The sequence below is a fragment of the Palaemon carinicauda genome, unplaced genomic scaffold, assembly GCF_036898095.1.
Source record: "Palaemon carinicauda isolate YSFRI2023 unplaced genomic scaffold, ASM3689809v2 scaffold21, whole genome shotgun sequence".
Taxonomy (NCBI): Eukaryota; Metazoa; Arthropoda; class Malacostraca; order Decapoda; family Palaemonidae; genus Palaemon; species Palaemon carinicauda.
Genome location: NW_027169701.1, coordinates 507,081 through 529,638, shown reverse-complemented (window position 1 = coordinate 529,638; position 22,558 = coordinate 507,081). Strand labels below are relative to the sequence as shown.

At 40.5% G+C, this 22,558-nt stretch overlaps 3 protein-coding genes and 1 pseudogene across 3 annotated transcripts in view; all 4 read left to right on the top strand.

Annotated features, from left to right (window-relative positions):
• LOC137636007 (uncharacterized) overlaps nt 1-7,592 on the top strand; it is a 58,753-nt gene extending 51,161 nt beyond the window's left edge. Inside the window, exon 6 of the mRNA XM_068368455.1 lies at nt 7,301-7,592. Coding sequence (XP_068224556.1) covers nt 7,301-7,466 — 166 coding nt within the window. The 3' untranslated portion in view covers nt 7,467-7,592. The remainder of the gene's footprint in view (nt 1-7,300) is intronic.
• A 606-nt stretch (nt 7,593-8,198) lies between these two features.
• On the top strand, nt 8,199-10,688 carry LOC137636004 (uncharacterized). Its single transcript, XM_068368453.1, has 3 exons — nt 8,199-8,625; nt 8,873-9,676; nt 10,345-10,688. Exons 1-3 carry the CDS (start codon nt 8,199-8,201, stop codon nt 10,686-10,688), a joined length of 1,575 nt encoding a protein of 524 aa, XP_068224554.1.
• A 643-nt stretch (nt 10,689-11,331) lies between these two features.
• LOC137636003 (uncharacterized) lies at nt 11,332-11,820 on the top strand. The gene has a single exon (XM_068368452.1). The coding sequence runs from the start codon at nt 11,332-11,334 to the stop codon at nt 11,818-11,820; it is 489 nt and encodes a 162-aa protein (XP_068224553.1).
• A 47-nt stretch (nt 11,821-11,867) lies between these two features.
• Nucleotides 11,868-22,558, top strand: part of LOC137636002 (uncharacterized) — a 72,780-nt pseudogene continuing 62,089 nt past the window's right edge.

Genomic DNA, 22,558 nt, shown 5'->3' with positions numbered 1-22,558 from the left:
ACCTCCTAAGAGAGGCAAAGCGGTACCTCATCAGGCAGTCACACCGTCTGTTGCCGCACCTGCTCCTGTAGACCCTAAGTGGTCTTTGCTGCAGACCATGCAGTCTCAGTTAACGTCGTTGATGCAGGACTTTCGTGCGGAGAAGGTTGACACTGCACCAACCTCTAGCCTACAACCAACCACGGTTGTGCGTCCTGTGGACGCTGAGGCGACCTTCTGCCGCACTCCAAGAGAGTCCCGCCACCCATGCAATCCAGTGTACCCTGCCAGCCGCATGTTGACGTTCAGCGACGCACGGAACCTTCCGTTGACGTTCGCGAGGTACAACAACAGTCTAAGTTGTTTTGTTTTGACGCGGTGCGTCAACCTCCGCATTCTAGAGTTGTTTTGACTGGTCAGTCTAGACAGTCAAAGCAGTCTCGAGTGGACACTGTAAGTCCTCACACACCTGTTGTGGTTGACAGTTCAGTTGTTGACAGTTCACAGACTGTCAAGCAGTTACATGACGTTGCCTTCTGGTCTGCTACTTATGCACCAGTGAGAGACTCTCTGAGGTAACCTAGCTTTTATCGGACAAGGTTTCTGTACATGAGGAAGTTGCTGTTCTCCCTCCTACTGATATTCCCTTGAGGACTCTGTCAGATGGAGAGGAGCCTTAAGCTGCTTAGCCTCCTATGGACTTTAATTAAATCATGATGATTTTTTTTTAAGGATCTTCGTCCGGATCTTGTAACTGCTGCTCCTCGTTCGCCTTAACGTCAGAACTTACACTAGGCCTAGCTACTTCGAAGCCGTTGTTTTTAAGCTAGTGCTCTCTCGCTCTCCTAGAGAGCGTTACGTTGGCTAGGCGACTGGTTTTTGCACCAGGAGGAGTTTTAGGGATACAGCCTTTGATTTCCCTTCTTTTAAACTGGCTTATAGAGCGAGAGTCTGATATGACACGAGAGAAGTTCTCGGCTTGGGAGTTCATGCCTCTGCCCAGATAGACTTCTCAATTCTGGTAGACTCGCCCTGGCGCCTAGCCAGGAGACGCTCCAAGTTGTTTACAGGTCAACTAGCTTTTGTCGAGCCTTTGAAGTTTTGCTGTACTATTATGTCACACATAACAAGGCTTTCAGGGATGGTAAACGGTTCCGCCTCAGTCGCTAACCCCGTCTGTTGCCACACCTGCTCCCGTAGACCCTAAATGGGCTTTGCTGCAAGACATGCAGTCCAAGCTTGCGTCCTTGATAGAGGACTTAAATGCGGAGAAGAACCTTCTGGCCAACAACCTTCCAACCGGTCGGTTGTGCGCCCTGTTGACGCTGAGGTAACCTACTCACGTCTGCCAGTTGAGGTGGTTCCTCCTTCTGGCCAACAACCTTCCAACCGGTCGGTTGTGCGCCCTGTTGACGCTGAGGTAACCTACTCGCGTCTGCCAGTTGAGGTGGTTCCTCCACCGATGCGACCCAGTGTGGGTTGCCAGCCGCACGTTGACGTTAAGCGACGCTCGGAGGTGGTTGTTGACGTTCAGGACGTTCAACAACCAGCAGAGGTGACTTGTTGTGACGCAGTGCGTCAACCTCAGCAACCCGGTAGGGTGTTGACTGCACAACCCAGACGGTCTAGACAGTTTCGGGTTGACACTGTACTTCCTCGCTCACCCATGGTTGTTGACAGTTCACAGACTGTGCAGCAGTTCCATGATATTGCGTCCGGCTCCGTCACGCATCCACCAGTGCGACCGGATTCAGCGAGTCAGACGTTGCCCACTCCGTTGCCGTTTCCTCATCAGTTTCGGATGAGGAACCCTCTGATGAGGACGTTGCTGAACAAGACGATCAGCCCCCAGCCCTGCTATCCATCCAGAAGATGCTGAAGAAGGAACGCTGCTCAGTCAGGCTGTGGATGAGTCTGGTAGGGACACTGTCATCCGTGGATCAATTTGTGTCACTAGGAAGACTACACCTCCGTCCTCTTCTATTCCATCTAGCTTTTCACTGGAAAAAGGACAAGACGCTAGAAGCGGTCTCGATCCCGGTTTCCGGAAAGATAAAGTCTTGTCTGACTTGGTGAAAGGACTATATCAACCTAAGAGAGGGTCTTCCCCTGACTGTTCAGACTCCCAACCACGTTCTCTTCTCGGACGCATCGGACGTAGGCTGGGGTGCGACATTAGACGGTCGGGAATGCTCGGGATTATGGAACTCGATTCAAAGGACAATGCATTTCAACTGCAAGGAGCTACTGGCAGTACGTCTGGCCTGGAAAAGCTTCAGGTCTCTCCTTCAAGGCAAAGGGATGGAGGTGAACTTGGACAACACCACGGCTTTGGCGTACATCTCCAAGCAAGGAGGGACCTACTTTCTGACGTTGTACGAGATCGCAAGGGACCTCCTCACCTGGTCAAAAGGTCTAGACATATCACTAGTAACGAGGTTCATCCAAGGCAACTTGAATGTCATGGCAGATTGTCTCAGTCGGAAGGGACAAATAATTCCAACAGAATGGACCCTCCACAAGGATGTATGCAAGAGACTTTGGGCCACCTGGGGCCAGCCAACCATAGATCTCTTCGCAACATCGATGACCAAGAGGCTCCCAATATTTTGCTCACCAATCCCGGACCCAGCAGCAGTTCATATAGAGGCCTTTCTCCTAGATTGGTCACATCTAGATCTATATGCATTCCCTCCGTTCAAGATTGTCAACAAGGTACTGCAGAAGTTCGCCTCTCACGAAGGGACAAGGTTGACGCTAGTTGCTTCCCTCTGGCCCGCGAGAGAATGGTTCACCGAGGTACTTCGATGGCTAGTAGACGTTCCCAGAACACTTCCCCTAAGGGTGGACCTTCTAAGTCAGCCACGCGTAAAGAAGGTACACCAAGGCCTCCACGCTCTTCGTCTGACTGCCTTCAGACTATCGAAAGACTCTCGAGAGCTAGAGGCTTTTCGGAGGAGGCAGCCAGAGTGATTGCTAGAGCAAGGAGAACATCCACCCTTAGATTCTACCAATCGAAGTGGGAAATCTTCCGAAACTGGTGCAAGTCAGTATCCGTATCCTTGACCAGTACCTCTGTAACTCAAATAGCTGACTTCCTCTTATATCTGAGGAAAGAACGATCTCTTTCAGCTCCCTCTATCAAGGGTTACAGAAGCATGTTGGCATCAGTCTTCCGTCACAGAGGCTTAGATCTTTCCAACAATAAAGATCTACAGGACCTCCTTAAGTCTTTTGAGACCACGAAGGAGCGTCGTTTGGTTACACCTGGTTGGAATTTAGACGTGGTACTAAGATTCCTTATGTCAGACAGGTTCGAACCGCTACAATCAGCCTCCCTGAAAGATCTCACCTTAAAGACACTTTTCCTGGTATGCTTAGCCACAGCTAAAAGAGTCAGTGAGATTCATGCCTTCAGCAAGAACATCGGATTCTCATCCGAAACGGCTACATGTTCTACAACTTGGTTTTCTAGCCAAAAACGAGCTGCCTTCTCGGCCTTGGCCAATATCGTTCGATATTCCAAACTTATCGTATGGTTGGAAATGAACTAGAAAGAGTCTTATGCCCTGTAAGAGCTCTTAAGTTCTATTTAAAACGAACTAAACCTTTACGAGGCCCGTCTGAAGCTTTATGGTGTTCAGTTAAGAAACCATCTTTGCCTAGTCAAAGAATGCTTTATCCTATTTTATCAGACTGTTAATACGAGAAGCTCATTCCCATCTGAATGAGGAAGACCAAGCTTTGTTGAAGGTAAAGACACACGAAGTTAGAGCTGTCGCAACTTCCGTGACCTTTAAACAAAATAGATCTCTGCAAAGTATAATCGACGCAACCTATTGAAAAAGCAAGTCAGTGTTCGCGTCTTTTTTATCTTAAGAATGTCCAGTCTCTTTACGAGAACTGCTACTCTCTGGGACCATTCGTAGCAACGAGTGTAGTAGTGGGTGAGGGCTCAACCACTACAATTCCCTAATTCCATAACCTTTTTAATCTTTCTCTTGAAATGTTTTATTATTGTTTTTGGGTTGTCCGCAAGGCTAAGAAGCCTTTCGCATCCTACTTGATTTGGCGGGTGGTCAAAGTCATTTCTTGAGAAGCGCCTAGATTAGAGGTTTTGATGAGGTCCTGTTGTATGGGTTGCAACCCTTGATACTTCAGCTCCTAGGGGTCGCTCAGCATCCTAAGAGGATCGCGAGGCTCCGTAAGGAAGACGTACTTAAAAAGGCAGAGTAATTGTTCAAGTCGACTTCCTTACCAGGTACTTATTTATTTTGTTTGTTATTTTGAATAACTGCTAAAATGAAATAAAAAATCCTTAGCTCATAATAATGTAAACAATTATTTGCTGGTCTCTACCCACCCCCCTGGGTGTGAATCAGCTTATATAATCACCGGCTAAGTTTAATATTGAAAAATGTTATTTTTATAATAAAATAAATTTTTGAATATACTTACCCGGTGATTATATATTAAAGGACCCTCCCTTCCTCCCCAATAGAGACCCAGTGGACCGAGGAGAAAATTGAGTTCTGTGTTTACATTGAGTACTGAGTACCTGCACGACAGATGGCGCTGTTGAAGTACACCCCCTACCTGCATTGCGATCGCTGGCGGATTTTTAACGTAGAGTTTTCTGTCGAGCAACAGAGTTGCAGCTTATATAATCACCGGGTAAGTATATTAAAAAATTTATTTTATTATAAAAATAACATATTACTTAAAAATTTGTGATATTGTTTTAAAATTTGGCTACATAACATCTTGAGGTTTGGCTATTTATCATCCTGAAATCTAATGTTGTTTCATCCTGGAATATAGATATTTTTCCTACTGAAATCTGGCTATCTATCTGAAAATATGGATGTATATCTTCCTCCCTATTAACGCAAAGGGCCTCGGTTGGATTTTGTCAGTCATCTCTATCTTGAGCTTTTAATCAATACTTCTCCTTTCATCATCTCCTACTTCACGTTTCATAACCCTCAGCCAAGTAGGCCTGGGTCTTCCAACTCTTCAAACTTTTATCTCATAGTAATTCTATTTGTTCATCAAAAGGCTTAACACTACACAGTATTCTAGAAATTTCATTCCAGGTATTACCAGATTGTGGAATGAACTTTCTAATCTGGCTGGTGATTCTGTGAACTTCAGAAGTTCAAACTTACAGCGAAGATTTTTATGATGAAGAGATTTACAAGTTTTTCTTCAGAGTTTATAAATGACAGATATATTTTAACGTTGCTACTGATTTTAAGAAAATATTTCTTATTCATTACTTCTCTTATATAGTTTATTTCCTTATTTCCTTTCTTTCTTGTTATTTTCCCTGTTGAAGGCCTTGGGCTTGCAAGCATTCTGCTTTTCCAAATGTGGTTGTAGCTTTGCTAGAAATGATAATAATAACTGAAGGGTTTTTCCCCAGTTGCATTTGGGTAACAAAGGGTCTCACAAGCCCCAACACTCGACTATATAAACTAAATTCATAAATCCAATCTAATCCTGAGAAGAGATGTTTCAGAGAATCTCTATTATCGTGCAGTGTGCGCCACTTGTAAGTGGTATCCCTCTGGGTGACGTGATTTAATAAAAAAAATCAATTCATCCTTTCTCAAACCTCATTGCCAACCCTATAAGTAGGTTCTCTAGCTCTCCATTTATTATTAGGAAGTGTTCTTCATTGATTCTTTTACCAACTGTGTATTATAAAGTCTGAATGCCAGTCTTACGTTTTAGTAATCTGAATGTTCACTTACATTATTACTGTAGTGTCTTCTCGCCACACTTGTACTATAAACATAGCAATGGAACTAGTAAAATCAAGCTGAAATTCTGTCATAGAACAGTCTTCTCTTGCCTTTTCATATTTTTCATTTTCATAGGAAGGTTACTAGGGCTCTTGCATACATTTTCGGGAGAACTTCAAACGTTCAAACTTGCAGCAAATCTTTTTATTTTGAACAGGCTGACTTAAGTTTTTTTTTATAGTTTGTATATGAAATATCTTTTTAAATGTTATTACTGTTTTAAAAATATTTTATTTCAATTGTTCATTATTTCTCAGGTTGTTTGTTTATTTATTTCCTTTATTCGCCGGGCTATTTTTCCCTGTTGGAGTCCTTTTGGCTTATAGCATCTTGCTTTTCCAACTAGGGTTATAGCCTAGCTAGTAATAATAATAATAACTGGCATCTTGTGGTTCAAAGTAACCAGTAACCTTTACTTTGATTGTAGATGCTTCCCCGTCCTAAGTGATGGTGTACCTTTGTTGTCATGTCTTTGTGCAAACTATAGCTATCAGCCAGCATTTTTCCTTGGTCAAATATATATATATATATATATATATATATATATATATATATATATATATATATATATATATGTTTCTCTAGTACTGTACAATATACATACATACATACATATACTAAGGCACTTCCCCTAATTTTGGGGGGTAGCCGACATCAACAAAGAAACAAAAACAAAAAGGGGACCTCTACTCTCTACGTTCCTCCCAGCCTAACAAGGGACTCAACCGAGTTCAGCTGGTACTGCTAGGGTGCCACAGCCCACCCTCCCACATTATCCACCACAGATGAAGCTTCATAATGCTGAATCCCCTACTGCTGCTACCTCCGCGGTCATCTAAGGCATCGGAGGCAGCAGCAGTATGTCATATAAAAATTATTGGAGGATTGTGGCTTTAGGATTGGAATATGCTTGCAATGCTGGATGCTTTTTTACATTATTATTATTATTATTATTATTATTATTACTTGCCAAGCTACAACTCTAGTTGGAATAGCAAGAGGCTAAAAGCCCAAGGGCTCCAATAGGGAAAAATAGCCCAGTGAGGAAAGGAAATAAGGAAATAAATCGATGATGAGAACAAATTAACAGTAAATCATTCTAAAAACAGTAACAATGTCAAAACAGATATGTCATGTAGAAACCATTAACAACGTCAAAAACATATGTTATATATAAACTATAAAAAGACTCATGTCAGCCTGGTCAACATAAAAACATTTGCTCCCACTTTGAACTTTTGAAGTTTTAATAGTTTAACATTTGGGAATATAAAGAACTTGGTTTATAGAATTATGGTGGGTTTCTAATACAGTGCTTTTTAGTTTGGCAGCCATGAGTTAATATTTTATTAAGACTTGTTTCAAAATTTTGATAATTCCTTCCATGCTATAAATATTGTTGTTTTGTTAATTTTATATTTCACAGCACTACATTTGAAACTTGACGTTAGGGAATCATTAACAGTTACGTGTTGAGTTGAATTTGTAAGCATTTCATGCCGTTGTTTTTTCAGGGCCACAAGAAACACGACAAGGGATTCAACCTTGAATCCTCAAAACGACGGAACCGCTGCGATTTCTTTTCGGATATCCCCGAAAAGATGGAATCCGATGATGAAGGGGGCCCAGTTGCGGGGCCAAGCCACACTACAGATTAATATTTACGGTCCTTTTATTTAACTAACTTATTATAAGAATTTAGTGATGCAATATCTTCATCAGAGTCTACTGCCATCAAGGGAAAACACATCATTGTTGAAGGTGCTGTAAGGGACTTGTTGTGTGATTAATGTAATTAACGATTTTTGTTTGTAATATACCTTGGAAAACGATGCCACAGTTATGAGTTGGTTAGATTGTTTACACCCGTAGGAATTGTCGGAAAAACAGTGTAGTGATGAGGGAGACAGATCGTTCACACCTTGAGGAGTTGTCAGGTAGCTGTTGTCCAGGTAGGGTAATTGCCCCGGGGCTCTGAGGTTGCGAATAGGTGGTGTGGGTCCTTTCCTGCTGTTGGCCTCATTGGTTGGTGAGTTGCAACTCGAAGGTCGTCCATGCTACCACAGAGGGAACTTGTAAGGTGAGTTTTAACTACAAGCTATATCTTTGGCCTATTCCAAGAAAGTATGGCATCTAAGATTACAATGGACATGATTAACCCTTTTACCCCCGGGGTATCTGGAAATTTCCAACCCTTAACCCCCGGGGGTTATTTTTTTCCCAGCTCATTTTGCAGTATATTTTTTTTAAATTGCTCTAACAACCTTAATTTTTGTCATAGAGAGGTCAGGTTGGTCTCATTCTCTTGGAAAATGCCTGAATTTTCTCAAAACATTATCAAAAAATATGAAAAACAAATTTTTATAGCATTTTTTTGCAAGGACGTACCGGTACGTCCATGGGGGTAAAGGGATGGCTTTTGTGAAACGTACCAGTACGTCCTTTGGGGGTAAAAGGGTTAAGCCATTCACCGGCGAAGGAGACATTGTGTCATGGTTGAAGAAGGTGACCTTAGTGGCTAAGCTACAGAAAATAGTTGACTTAGCCAGTTTTATTCCTTTGTATCTGGAAGGTGATGCCCTAGCACTTTCTATGGAGATGGGTGATGAAGACCAAGAATGTGCGGCAAAAATCCAAGAAAAATTGAAAGTAGCCTTTTCTGATGATCCGTTCTCTGCTTTTGGAAAACTTGTTCAATTGAAGTGGACGGGAGAACCAGTTGATGTGTATGCTAATGAGATTAGGAGGCTGGCGGGTTTAGCTAAGTTTGATAAGGTTGGTTTAGAAAATGTTGTAAAACTAACGTTTGTTAACCCTTTTACCCCCAAAGGACGTACTGGTACGTTTCACAAAAGCCATCCCTTTACCCCCATGGACGTACCGGTACGTCCTTGCAAAAAAATGCCATAAAAATTTGTGGAGAAGGAGTTAGTGCAAAACATGAGAATACGGGTAGGCCTTTCCAGTTTAGGGGTCAGTGTTTCCGATGTGGTGGCCCTCATATGATAAAAGACTGTAAAGAGACACAGGTGAGGTGTTTTAGGTGTAATAAAATTGGTCATATGGCCAGTCGTTGTCAGGAACAGGTTGCGGAAAACGAGCAAGGGGTGACTACTGCGCCTGTAGCCGCCCTTTTGATGATAAAAAGGTGCACCTTGATACATTGCCTCTAATTGATGTTTGGATTGGTAATTTGACTGCAAAGGGTCTTGTAGATACTGGCTGCTCTACATCTGTGGTACACTCTAAATTTGTGCCTCGCTGTAAAGGAGAAGTGTACATCAGTGCTTTTGATGGGAGTCATATTAAGTGTAAAGTTGCAGATTGTGTGGAGCTGGGTGTGAACGGTAAATGTGTGACAGTGAGGGCTGTAGTGTCGAATCAACTGGTTAATGGCGTTGATGTGGTGTTAGGAGTTGATGTTATTGACCAATTGGGAGGTGTCACAGTGACCCAAGGAAAGGTATGTTTTGGTGCTTTTGGTGTTGCTTCAGTTGGTCAAGAAATTAAGCGTAGACTTTGTGGTGAGAGGGATAAAAATAGTTCAACAGTTGTAATTGAAGATCCAGACTTTCATGCTAGGTTTGATGGACAGAAATGGACAGTCAGGTGGTTTTGGGAAAATAATGAAACTGTGACACTGAAGAATAAAGTAAGCTATTATGATAAAAAGCTTGATGGTTGGAAGAAGGAAGAGTTTGAGAAGGAAGTGGACAGGTGGATTGCCAAAGGTATTTTAGTTCCATGGAAAGAAAAGGTTGACGTTGGTATCATTCCTCTAATGGCAGTGGAACAGCCAACAAAGAACAAGGTGAGACCAGTGCTTGATTTTCGGGAACTTAATGTGAATGTCAAGTGTCACACTGGTGATGATGTGACTGATGTATGCAGTGAGACACTGCGGAAATGACGACAGACAGGTGAGAATGTGTCTGTTGTGGATTTGAAGTCGGCCTACTTACAGTTGAGCGTTGACGAAAAATTGTGGCCATATCAACTGGTGAACTATAAGAGACAGACTTTTTGCCTTACAAGATTGGGATTCGGGTTGAACTCTGCACCACAGATTATGTCTAGGATACTAAAGGCCAAGGTTTGGGTGGATGGATGGTGTGAAGAAAGCTCTGGGTGATAGGAGGATAGATGTGAGAGAGGCAAGAGAGCGTGCTAGAAATAGGAATGAATGGCGAGCGATTGTGACGCAGTTTCGGTAGGCCCTGCTGCTTCCTCCGGTGCCTTAGATGACCGCGGAGGTAGCAGCAGTAGGGGACTCAGCAGTATGAAGCTTCATCTGTGGTGGAAAATGTGGTAGGTTGGGCTGTGTCACCCTAGCAGTACCAGCTGAACTCGGCTGAGTCCCTGGTTAGGCTGGAGGAACGTAGAGAGTAGAGGTCCCCTTTTTTGTTTTGTTTCTTGTTGATGTCGGCTACCCCCCAAAATTGGGGGAAGTGCCTTGGTATATGGATGGATGGGACTAAAGACTATATTAAGTAAGGATGAAAAAAATAGAGAGCAACCAGTTCATATATAGATGACATTCTTGTGAATGAATCGATAGCTTCTGCTGATGAGGTGATTAGACATTTGAATACCTTTGGGTTGATAACAAAGCTCCCTGAGTCACTCAATGGAGGTGCTGCTTTAGGATTGCAACTGCAAAGAGTTGGAGGAGAGTTGATGTTCCAGAGAGGTAATAAGGTGCCTAAAGTTGCAGATATGCTTACAAGGAGGGAATTGTTTTCAGTTTGTGGTACATTAGTGGGTCATTATCCCATTGCTGGATGGTTAAGAATTGCATGTAGCTACATTAAGAGAAGAGCCTCAGGAGCACGTTGGGAGGATCCTGTTGGTGAACAGTCCATGATGATGGTTAAAGAAGTAATTGAGAGTAAAGTTGGATGATCCTGTGAGAGGAAACTGGTGTGTCCAGAGTGTAAAGCATGGTGTTGTGTGGTGTGATGCCAGCAAAATTGCTATGGGTGTAGTTTTGGAGATAAATGGCAAGATTGCTGAGGATGCTGCTTGGCTTAGAAAAAAGGACGATTTCAACCACATCAATGTTGCCGAACTAGAAGCTGTTTTGAAAGGAGTAAATTTAGCCATTAGATGGGGTTTAGAGTCGATAGAGGTGAGGACTGACTCTGCAACCGTGGGGGCATGGTTGAAATTTATAGTCTGTGCTGAGAAGCGTGTCCACACAAAAGGAGCTGCTGAGATGATAATCAAAAGACGCTTGGGTACATTGAAGGAATTGATTACTGAGTTTGGTTTGAGTATCGTTGTTCAGATGGTGCCTTCAGAGAAGAATGAAGCTGATATTTTGACAAGAGTCAAGAAGAATTGGTTGGTGAGCAGTGAAGTTGAAGATGCACAACTCTGTGCAGGTGCTGTAGTTGATATAACAGAGTTGCATAATAAACACCATATGGGAATTGACAGAACACTATATTTAGCTAAAAAGATGGATCCTCAAGTTTCCAGAGAATGTGTGAAGAAGGTAGTTCAGTGTTGTGATCGTTGTTAGTCCATTGATCCTGCGCCTGTGATGCACAAAGGAGGCGAATTAAGTGTTGAAAGAAACTGGCAGCGCCTAGCTATTGATGTTACTCATTACAGACAGGTACCCTATTTATCAGTGGTGGATTGTGGTCCAGGTCGTTTTGCAATATGGAGGCAGGTAAAGAGAGAAGATGCTCAAGAAATATCTGGTGAGTTGAATAGCATCTTTTTGGAAAGAGGGCCAGTTGACGAACTATTACTGGATAATAGTACAGCATTTAGGTCGCAGTGTTTAGGAGATATGTTGTCTCATTGGAACACTGTTAGGGTGTTTCGGGCTGCTTATCGACCAGGAGGAAATGGAATAGTTGAAAGACATCATAGGACCATCAAGGCTATTGCAGAGAGAGGAGGAATTAGTCCTATAGAAGCAGTATTTTGGTACAACAGCACACCAAGATCTGGACAAGTTGAATCGTCTGTTCCACAACTTTCGGTATACTGTACAGATATGAGTGGAGGTATCCTTCAGTAGTCCCCAATGGAACAGATACCAGCCAACACAAGCCCCTTTTAATCAAGATGGGAGAGGAAGTGTGGGTGAAGCCCCCAAACGCCCATTGTACTACTCAATGGCGTAAAGGGATTGTCACTCATGTGAACTCTTCAAACAACATTTCCGTTGATGGAATGCCAAGACATGTGTTGGATGTGCGACCAGTTATAGTTCCAGCTTCCCTATCTGATGGCTCAGGCGAAATGTCAAGTGATGATTCAGTCTCTGAAGAACCAGTGGAACCACAAGTAAGTGTTCAAAGAGAAACGGGAGAAAATCAGCGGCCACAGAGGAATAGAAAACCACCTGTATGGATGGCTGATCATGTTTCTGATTAAGTCTTGTGCTGTTTGTGTGTATGTATGTATGTATGATGCGTGTTGATCTTAAGATCAGGTGGGCGTGCTGTGTGAATACAGTAATGTAATTAACGATTTTTGTTTGTAATATACCTTGGAAAACACTGCCAGTTATGAGTTGGTTAGATTGTTAACACCTGTAGGAGTTGTCGGAATAACAATGCCGTAGTGACGATGGAGACAGATCATTCACACCTTGAGGAGTTGTCAGGTAGCTGTTGTCCAGGTAGGATAATTGCCCCGGGGCTCTGAGGTTGCGAATAGGTGGTGTGGGTCCTTTCCTGCTATTGGCCTCATTGGTTGGTGAGTTGCAACTCGAAGGTCGTCCATTGCTACCACAGAGGGAACTTGTAAGGTGAGTTTTAACTACAGGACTATTGCGGTTAGTATACCTCCTACATTGCATAGGGGTTGCTGCTTATGGCATGTAATATATAAACAGGCAATTTAAGAAAAGAAAAATAGTACTTGAGGTCAAGTAATTTTTTTTCTTTCTTAACTGGCCTTAGCTTGCCAAGGACTTCCTAAATAGACTGCCAAATGATAATGTAGTCTTTGGCTGAGTACCTCCTGCAAAGCAATGACCACATCAGACATCAGACAAGAGTACCTCTTGCAGACAAGAACCAAACTACTCTTGTGGGCTATAACTTATAGTCTAACAGCTGCAGCCATAGAGACCCAGGCAATCTCAAACGAGTGAATGCAGCATCCCTTTATCTTCTAAATGGATCCATGTTTTGACCTCTGGGTTCCTCTTCCTTATATCTGCTCTGCTATTCAACTTCTTAACTTTTCCTTCATAGTTCACCTGCTGAGTTTTATTTCAGTTTAACTTGGGCACTGAAGGCCCTCCCAGACCCCAGGCTATGAATGTAGCCCAAATTTCATAGATAAATCTATGGTACCTCCTAGATAATGCTTAAAATCTTTTTTAAAATTTGTTACATAATGATTTTATATTTCTAATATATCTAAAGGCTAATTGGTCTAAAGAGTTATGTATATACATTAAGTTACTGTCACGGCTACCCTTGTGAGGGCGCTTGTGTCGACTTTTTCCATCTAACTACTTTTGTTCCTTTCATCTTCTCCCCAGTCCCACCTCACCACATTCATCCATCTGATCTGCTGATGCTCCACACTTCTCCTCCCCAACACTGGCATGTTCTTAGCTTTTTTGATCATTTCCATCTCTCTTCTCATTACATGGCCGTAATATCTCAGGCAGGCCTCCATTCCATTCTACATTACATTATTATCATTATTTTATTCTTATTGAGGCTCTTTGCATCAATAACCGTAGGAGGAAATGATGATTATTAGTACTAGCTAAGCTACAACCCTAGTTGGTAAAGCAGTGTGCTTGCCCAAGGGTTCCAACGGTGAAAAATAGCCCAGTGAGGAAAGGAAATAAAAAACTATATGAGAAGTAATGAACAATTGAAATATGTTTTAAGAACAGTAACAACGTTAAAAGATATTTCATGTAAAAACTATAAAAAGACTTATGTCAACCTGTTCACCATAAAAACATTTGCTGCAAGTTTGAACTTCTGAAGTTCTACTTTACATTCTGCTTAGATCTCGAATATCCCTCATTTCCAGTTGTAAAATTTCAACAATCCTTCTCACCATTCCCAGCTCTTTATTTCCAATAGTTCCTCCTCTTTCCTCTTTAGTGCCAAACTTTCTAATATTTTTTAATAATTTGGTCTACTGTAAAATGTGACAGTGAGAACTTGGGAATAAAAAAAACATTAAAAACTGGTGGTAGTAGAATTAAAAAACCTGGAACCTCCAAATTGTATCATCATCATGGACCCAGGAACAATAAACCAAATATATATTTGTATATTTAGGCACAGTAAATAGTAACACAATGCAAGTTGTAATAATAATAAAAAAAAAAAGAATAAATAGCAAAAGTTGCTCTTAGCAGTATGAAGACCTTATTGACAAACAACAGTAGACACATTCAGACAAGAGTTAGAGCACTGATGATCTATGTATGGTCCGCACTTATAGGTGGGAGATGTGGACATTAAACAAGAACTTGAAAAAAAAATAAAGTAAATTATGAAGTTGTGATTTACAGAAGAATATCGAAGGTCACAAGACCTGATGAGTAGGTAATAAGAAGAGTAAATCAAGAAAAGGTCAATTATAAAAGTTATACGGAGGCAAATGGAATTTCTGGGACATGAAAAGATGAAACTTTTGTGCCTTAATGGACAGATAGGAAAAGAGCAAGAATCCTGCAAAGAAAAAAAGTTCCTGCACAGCTTAATGGAGGTTGTAAATGGGAATGTAATAGTTGGAAATTTATACATAGATGGAGGCCAGAAGATATTCTTTAGCTATGGTAAGCAGTTCTTCTAAGAGAAGGACACAACAAATTTCCAAAATCAAATCAGTGTTCTCTTGTCTTTGGATATTACCATGGCCGTCCACCGTCTTGGATTAAAGTTCTCTTACTCTAGGGTACACTGGGGTACGCCTTTCTATCATATTCACCTTCCTTTTGTTTTTGTTTTTAAGTTTTTATATATGAAAGATCTAATTTAATGCTGTTACTGTTCTCAAGATAGTTTATTTTTATTGTATTCTTCTCTTGTAATGTATTAATTTCCTTGTTTCCTTTCCTCACTGGGCTATTTTTCCCTGTTGGAGCCCTTTGGCTTATAGCATCGTGCTTTTCCAAGGTTACATTGCCGTGTAATACACTACAATAATACCGACCTGTCATCTACGTTAGGTAAGGTAAAGTCTACTGTGACTGCTTTGGTTTGAGTATTTGCAGTGTTGTTCAAATTATTTTTTAACGATAAAAAAATCTAAAAATCATAATATTTTCGCAATCATTGACGTGTAAAAGTAGTTAGGAGACCCATATAATGTAATGGAGAAACTCTAATATGAAGCAAATATAATTTAGTCCCCCAATCAAAAGTTTTCTCTCCCTCCATATTAATCGTTTTCTTTATCATGTAATCATAAACTATTGTAAATTACTTTGGATTTCGATTTCATATCAGTTAATGTGTCGTATCCTTTAAAGTATAACACATTTGAATTCATAGGTGATACTTTATTAAGTAACACAATTTCTGTTTTGATATTTTACACAAAAAAGTTATAAAATTGAGATAAACTTCGACGTGAGACGTAAAGCTTAGGTTCCAGGTTCCTCGTTGCTCTCTCCACAACACACTGATTGTGGTCAAACTACTAGAAGTGTAGTAAGTAAAAATCATTATCATTAGATAACTCCTACACAGGCTGCACAGCTTACATACTTTTACTTCTAATTTCAAGGGCCTGTCTAATATACCGGGAAACATATCTAGTTAGTGTTTCTATATTCCCTAATTCTATGAAATTGCTTCTAAATTAATTACAGCAAACCATATACTCACTACACACGCACAAGGTCTATCCTTATAATTCAGATTTTTATCATTTTATTTTAATTCTATATTGCATTTTTCTATAATACCAATGAATCTGTAATTGTGAAGTAAATTAATAGCGATTTATTTTTCGTTTTTAAAGAAATATGTTGATGGCCAAATAGTTCGAAAAGGTGGAGTCAGTCACAAATGCATAGGGTTTGTAGACACTGAAGCTCCACCCACAAAGTCAGTTCCCATTTTGGTTTGAATTACGAAAAAGAGCAATTGAAGAAAAGAACGAAGGAAATAATGAGATTCATACAAGGGAATGGCCTACATCCATATATTAGAGAAATTGATATGGATAAGGCAATCCTGATAATAATGAATTGGGAAAACAAATTTAAAAGGCTCAAAATAAAATAAGATATCAAGGGAAAAATACATAGATGTTTGTGACCTATGCAAGGAAAATTTAAATAATGCAGAACATTTATTTACATCCCAAAATGTGTAAAGTTAAAGGAATATTATACAATATAAGCGTAGATATCTTGCAAAGTCCTAACAGATATTAGGTAGAATGCATAAGTCAAGCCATAAATATGAAATAAGAGTTTAGAAATACAATAATTATGGACAAAACTGACAAAATATTATATCCCAGCTGATTTCAAGGTACATTAGGATAAGCTTAAAACTAAAGCTCTTTTATTAAGACTTGCTTATTTGACAAGAAAATGGCTCAATTGGATTACTGGATATAAGTTTAGAAGCTTTGCTCCCGTCAAACCATAAGGGTGGCCAGAGTACTAGATGTGTAAGTGCAAAGATCTGTACTCCGCAGAAAGTTCACTGTCATTAGTTAACTCTTACACAGAGTGTACAACTTGTGTACTTCCATAGCAGCTTTTCTAGGAGAAGGACATTCCAGAAAATCAAACCATTTTTTTCTGGTCTTGGACAGTACCTTAGCCTCTGTACCATGGTCTTTCACTGTCTTGGGGGTAGAGTTCTCTTGTTTGAGGGTACACTCTGTCACACCATTTTATCTTATTTCTCTTCCTCTGGTTTTTTAAAGTTTTTCTGGTTTATATATTAATATTTATTCTCGTGCTGATACTGTTCTTAAACTATTATATTTTGATTTTCAATAACTTTTCTTGTACTTTCCTTATTTCCTCTCCACTGGGGTATTTTCCCTGCTGGAGCCCTTGGGCTTATAGTATTCTGCTTTTCCAACTAGGGTTGTAGTCTAGCAAGTAATAATGGTAATGATGATAAGATATTTGGTACTATATCTGTTTTTTTTTTATTCTAATTCTATGCTACTGCTTCAATTTTTTCTTAATTCTGTGCTACTGCTTCTAAATTTTCTTAATTCTGTGCTACTGCTTCTAAATTTTCTTAATTCTGTGCTATTGCTTCTAAGTTTTCTTAATTCTGTGCAATTGCTTCTAAATTTTCTTAATTCTGTGCTACTGCTTCTAAATTTTCTTAATTCTGTGCTACTGCTTCTAAGTTTTCTTAATTCTGTGCTACTGCTTCTAAATTTTCTTAATGCTGTGCTACTGCTTCTAAATTTTCTTGATTCTGTGCTACTGCTTCTAAGTTTTCTTAATTCTGTGCTACTGCTTCTAAATTTTCTTGATTCTGTGCTACTGCTTCTAAGTTTTCTTAATTCTGTGCCATTGCTTCTAAATTTTCTTGATTCTGTGCTACTGCTTCTAAGTTTTCTTAATTCTGTGCTACTGCTTCTAAATTTTCTTGATTCTGTGCTACTGCTTCTAAGTTTTCTTAATTCTCTGCTATTGCTTCTAAATTTTCTTAATTCTGTGCTATTGTTTCTAAGTTTTCTTAATTCTGTGCTACTGCTTCTAAATTTTCTTAATTCTGTGCTACTGCTTCTAAGTTTTCTTAATTCTGTGCTACTGCTTCTAAATTTTCTTAATTCTGTGCTACTGCTGCTAAATTTTCTTAATTCTGTGCTATTGCTTCTAAATTTTCTTAATTCTGTGCTACTGCTTCTAAATTTTCTTAATTCTGTGCTACTGCTGCTAAATTTTCTTAATATTGTGCTATTGCTTCTAAATTTTCTTAATTCTGTGCTATTGCTTCTAAATTTTCTTAATTCTGTGCTATTGCTTCTAAATTTTCTTAGTTCTTTACAGGTAAACAAATGCTCTGTCGTGTCATATGCTTCACTGCACAACCCACAAAGTGTATAATTTTCTTTCCCATTTCTATAATTTTCTTTTAGGTTTATCATAAGTAACTTTGTTTTTATTACTATGACTTCTTCCTTAGTGTTAAGCTCACGTATCTCTTCGAACATTACCATTCATAAACCTTAACTTGGTCATTTCTAAAGAAAGATAAAAGAATTGCAACAGCCATATGAAGAGAATAACTGCTCACTCCGCAAAATAAGTTTGCGGCCACTCAAGAAGAAGAAGAACCGCACAAGTGCAAAGCTTCTTTAATAGCGTAAACAAAGTCAGTCACGTGACTCACGTTTTGAAAAGTGAAAAAGTTACGGTAACTCGGTAAGCGTTATTTAGCGTTATTTTATGGGTAACCTATCGTTTTTATTAGTAAAATTACATGCTTAATAACGTAGGATATATTGTAGATAGGAATTGTAAGGGATATTATAACCAATGAAGCCATTAGACCTAATAATCGCTTCATTTCTAAGGTTAGACTGGCTGTGTGGAATTGTCGTATTTTAGAGAAGCATGTGGGAGATGAATAACCTTTACCTCATTACGTAAGATTTTTAGAGATTATAGACATTTATTATAGACATTGTACGTCATTCCTTAACTGAAATAGCCCATAGACCTTATGCAATAAGTTATTTTGAATGTGCATCATCAGAGGGTAGTAGGTGTATGGGTAAAAATTTAGGAGCCTATGTATATCAGCGGCCATATCCTTCCTCGTGCATAGAAAATGGGAATTTTTGGAGCCTTTGTATTTCAGCGGCCAGTTCCTCACGCGTTTATTAAAAATGGACATCAACTAACCTAAACTTTCTCCCCTAACCTAACCTACAAGCCGTGTCCTGACCTACTTACCTAACGGGGGCCTGCTAACGCCTCCCTGCCACCCCCTTATAATGCCATATTCTAAGTTTGACTTAATACATACGGGTGGCCGCTATCATACGTACACCCCGAATTTTCTTCCTAATTTCTAGTTGTTTGTAAGGCATGACAGCTGTACTACTAAAACTATGTCCGTTTTGCAAAACATCTATACTAGAATACCACCTAACTTAAACTTTCCCACCTAAATGGGCTGCCTAATGTCCCCCTGTGACCCCTTTATGCTGACGTATGGTAATATTACGGTAGAGTCCCACCCAGCGCCATTAATGCTTGCCAACACATAGGAGCTTGATGTTTATCTTTTTAGGCAAGCGAAGCGTGTGTACGGCAGAGCAGGAACCATTAGACTATCAAAATATTACCTAAATCTAATGGATTTTGCTCCGCCATGCGCTGGCTTCGCTCACGTTAAAAGAAAAACTTCAAGCTCTTATGTACTGGCAAGTGGTAGTGGCGCTAAGTGGGACTCTACCTTAATATTACCCTGCTGTATTCTTAGCTTACCCTTTATCTGAATCGTAACACGTTTTACTTCTAGTAAGGTAAGGGAATTATGGAGGCTGGCTGTCATGTGTACATACAGGTGCCCGCGGTCTTACATACACCCCAAGAATGATTTAGAACAGGTATATGGATGAAGAAGTATATAAAATTATACATTGGTAAAGAAGTATCAGAGACTTTGTATATAGACAGCCAGGGGCCCTTGTGTGCATAGAAAATTGAAATTGCCTTCCCACTTTCTAGTCGTCCTTAGCCGTGGACATTGTACTGTACAGCAAAACCTGTGTCTGTCACACTGCAAAACATCTACACAAGAACACTGCCTTACCTAAGATTCCCCACCTCACCTAACTCAAGAATGGTGTCTAAACTTACTTACCTACCTTCCTTAGACTGGCGTATTCTTAGTTTACCCTGTGTTTGCTTCCCAACCCTCTTCACTCCTGGCAAGATAACACAAAATCATATTTCATATAGGAAATAAATTTTACAATTAATAAGAAAGTTTACACTTGTCCTAACAAATTACATTCACCCTATAATTATATTAACTGAAACAAAAATACAGTAGCTGTACCTACATTACTCGAATTCCCTGAAGTTGGAATATTTGGCACCAACTATTTGGACATCGCCAAGAAACGTGGGCTTGCTATTGTGCGCTGATTTTCCATCATAAACGATGTATTTCACCAACACTACACTTGGAACAAATGCCGGAATAATCACCCGGGAGTCTTATCTTATATCAATAAGATGTAAATTCCTTTTGCTGGGTAAAGTTCGTAACACTCGATAGTTTTAGATTGATTGATTTAGAAAATGATTCACAAGTATCAGGTTGAACTTTGTCGCTCTTGGAGTAATGCATTGCCATCCTTGCGTCTTAAGGGCTAAGAATGGACATCTCTGACTCATGCTTGATGCTCACAGTACCTTGTTCAAAGTTTTGAAATACTGAATTCTAATTATTATTATTATTTGCTAAGCTGCAACCTTAGTTGGAAAAGCAGGATGCTATACGCCGAGGGGCTCCAACAGGGAGAACAGCCCAGTGAGGAAAGGGAACAAGGAAAATATTAATTGTTTTAAGAACAACAATCTTAAAATAAATATTTCCTATATAAACTATAAAAACTTTAACAAAACAAGGAGGAGGAGAAACAAGAGAGAACAGTGTGCCCGAGTGTACCCTCAAGCAAGAGAACTCTAAGCCAAGGCCGTGGAAGACCATGGTACAGAGGTTATGACACTACCCAAGACTAGAGAACAATGGTTTGATTTCGGAGTGTCCTCCTAGAAGAGCTGCTTACCATAGCTAAAGAGTCCCTTCTACCCTTACCAAGAGGAAAGTAGCCACTGACCAATTACAGTGCAGTAGTTAACCCCTTGAGAGAAGAAAAATTGTTTGGTATCTCAGTGTTGTCAGGTGTATGAGGACAGAGGAGAATGTCTAAAGAATAGACAAAGGGGAAAATGAACCGTAACCAGAGAGAAGGATCCAATGTAATACTGTCTGGCCAATCAAAGGACCCCCATAACTCTCTAGCGGTAGTATCTTAACGGATGGCTGGTGCCCTGGCCAACCTACTACCTGTAAGAAAAAACCCTCTGGCAATTTCCCGTCAAGTGGGGTCTGATTGGGTCGTTTTAAGTTACCCCACCCTGCTGAATTGATCAAAATGTTCTAGGAACTACTGGAGTGAAAAAGTGCGTGTGGGTACAGAGCTCATTCTATCTATCGGGTAAGTACTTACTTGCGGTATTTAAAACATTCTGAGCAGTTTCTATTCGATACGAGTTTGTGATAGGGTTGAAAATAAGGGATTTATGTGGCTTGTGGCCATCATACATACACCACAAACTATCTAAAAAAGGTGCTTGGGTAAACTTATGTGAGATATTACCACCAAATAACTTCCCTTGGCCCCAATGCCAGGTTCTATTTCCATAATTCGATATCATAATAAGCGTTTTTATGAATAGTACTTACCTGGCAGTTATATATATATAGCGGAGTCTCCGACTGCGGCAGAATTTAATCGAAAATCGCGGCAACCGCCTTGTGGTGGTTGTGCGGTTAGGTGGTTAACAACCCTTACAGGGTGGTACTTGGAATCATTCCCGTTTTCTGTTCCTCAGATTATCTCTGCCGGCCGGATCGACAACATCGTTGGTCCGCCATTTAGAGTTTTTTCGGATCGCTTTCCCTTCATCGCCTTTTTGGACTTTGTTTTTGGTGAAGTACACTGTGTTGGGATTTGGCAATTGTGTTTGTTTTTTTGTTTTTTGTCTTTTTTCCTTTCTTATCATGAGTGAAAAAATTCATTATCGTATTTGTGCGAATGATATTTGCAAGGTGAGGTTGCCGAAAGTGTCGGTTGACCCTCACACTATCTGTATGGGTTGCAGGGGGTTTGAATGTGCTTTAGATAATAGGTGCAAGGAATGCGAGGTTTTAAGTGATGATAATTGGTTAGCTATGAAGCGCTATGTGTGCAAACTTGAGATTGATAAAGTTAGAAGAGCTAAATCAAAGTCAAAGTCTGCTAGTGAGCCTAGCTTAGATTTATATATTGACCCTTTGCTTGTAACCTCTTTGGAAGTTATTCCTTCCCCGAATGTAGTAACTCCTGCCCCTTCTACAGGATCTGTGCCTACAGATGACCCTGTGTATGCTAAATTAGCTGCTGAATTAAGAGGCCATTAAAGCACAATTGGAGGCCTTTAAAGGTAAGGGTGTAAGTGAAATTAGTGCTTGTGAAAGTGCAGTGGAGGTGGCGACTGATCGAATCTGTCATACCCCTAGGTCTAGACCTCTACCAAGCTCCCAGGACCAAGGGAGAAGGTACGTCGAAAGCCGGAAGGGGGTGAGAGGTGCTTATCCTCGGTCAGTCGTCGCCTCAGACAGTCCTGTTGCGATCTCCCAGGCTGCTCTTGACCGCCGTAGGAAAGGTGTGTCGGATACATTTGTGTCTTCGCCTGATCGTTCTCCCAGACGTAATTGGTGTTACGAATCAAGACCAGTGAAGAGAGGGTGGAACCGGGATGTGCAGTCTCGCTCTCCCTCTCCCGGTTCGAGTAGCCGAGATCCTGATCCTTCGGAAGACGATTTTGATGTTGTTCCTGTTAAAAGGGCGAAACAGAGAGTCTTTAGCCCAGTTAATCCTGCTAGACTCCCTACTTCTTCTGCCAGCGCTCCCAGTCAAGCCGTACGACAACTGCCGTCTTCGGCACCGCGAGAGCCAGCGGAGGTTGCTAAAGCTTTCGTGGTTGTTATGCAGGAACAACTTTCATCGTTAGTTCAAACTTTCAGCCACCCTTCTCAGTCCGTCAGACGTAAGGA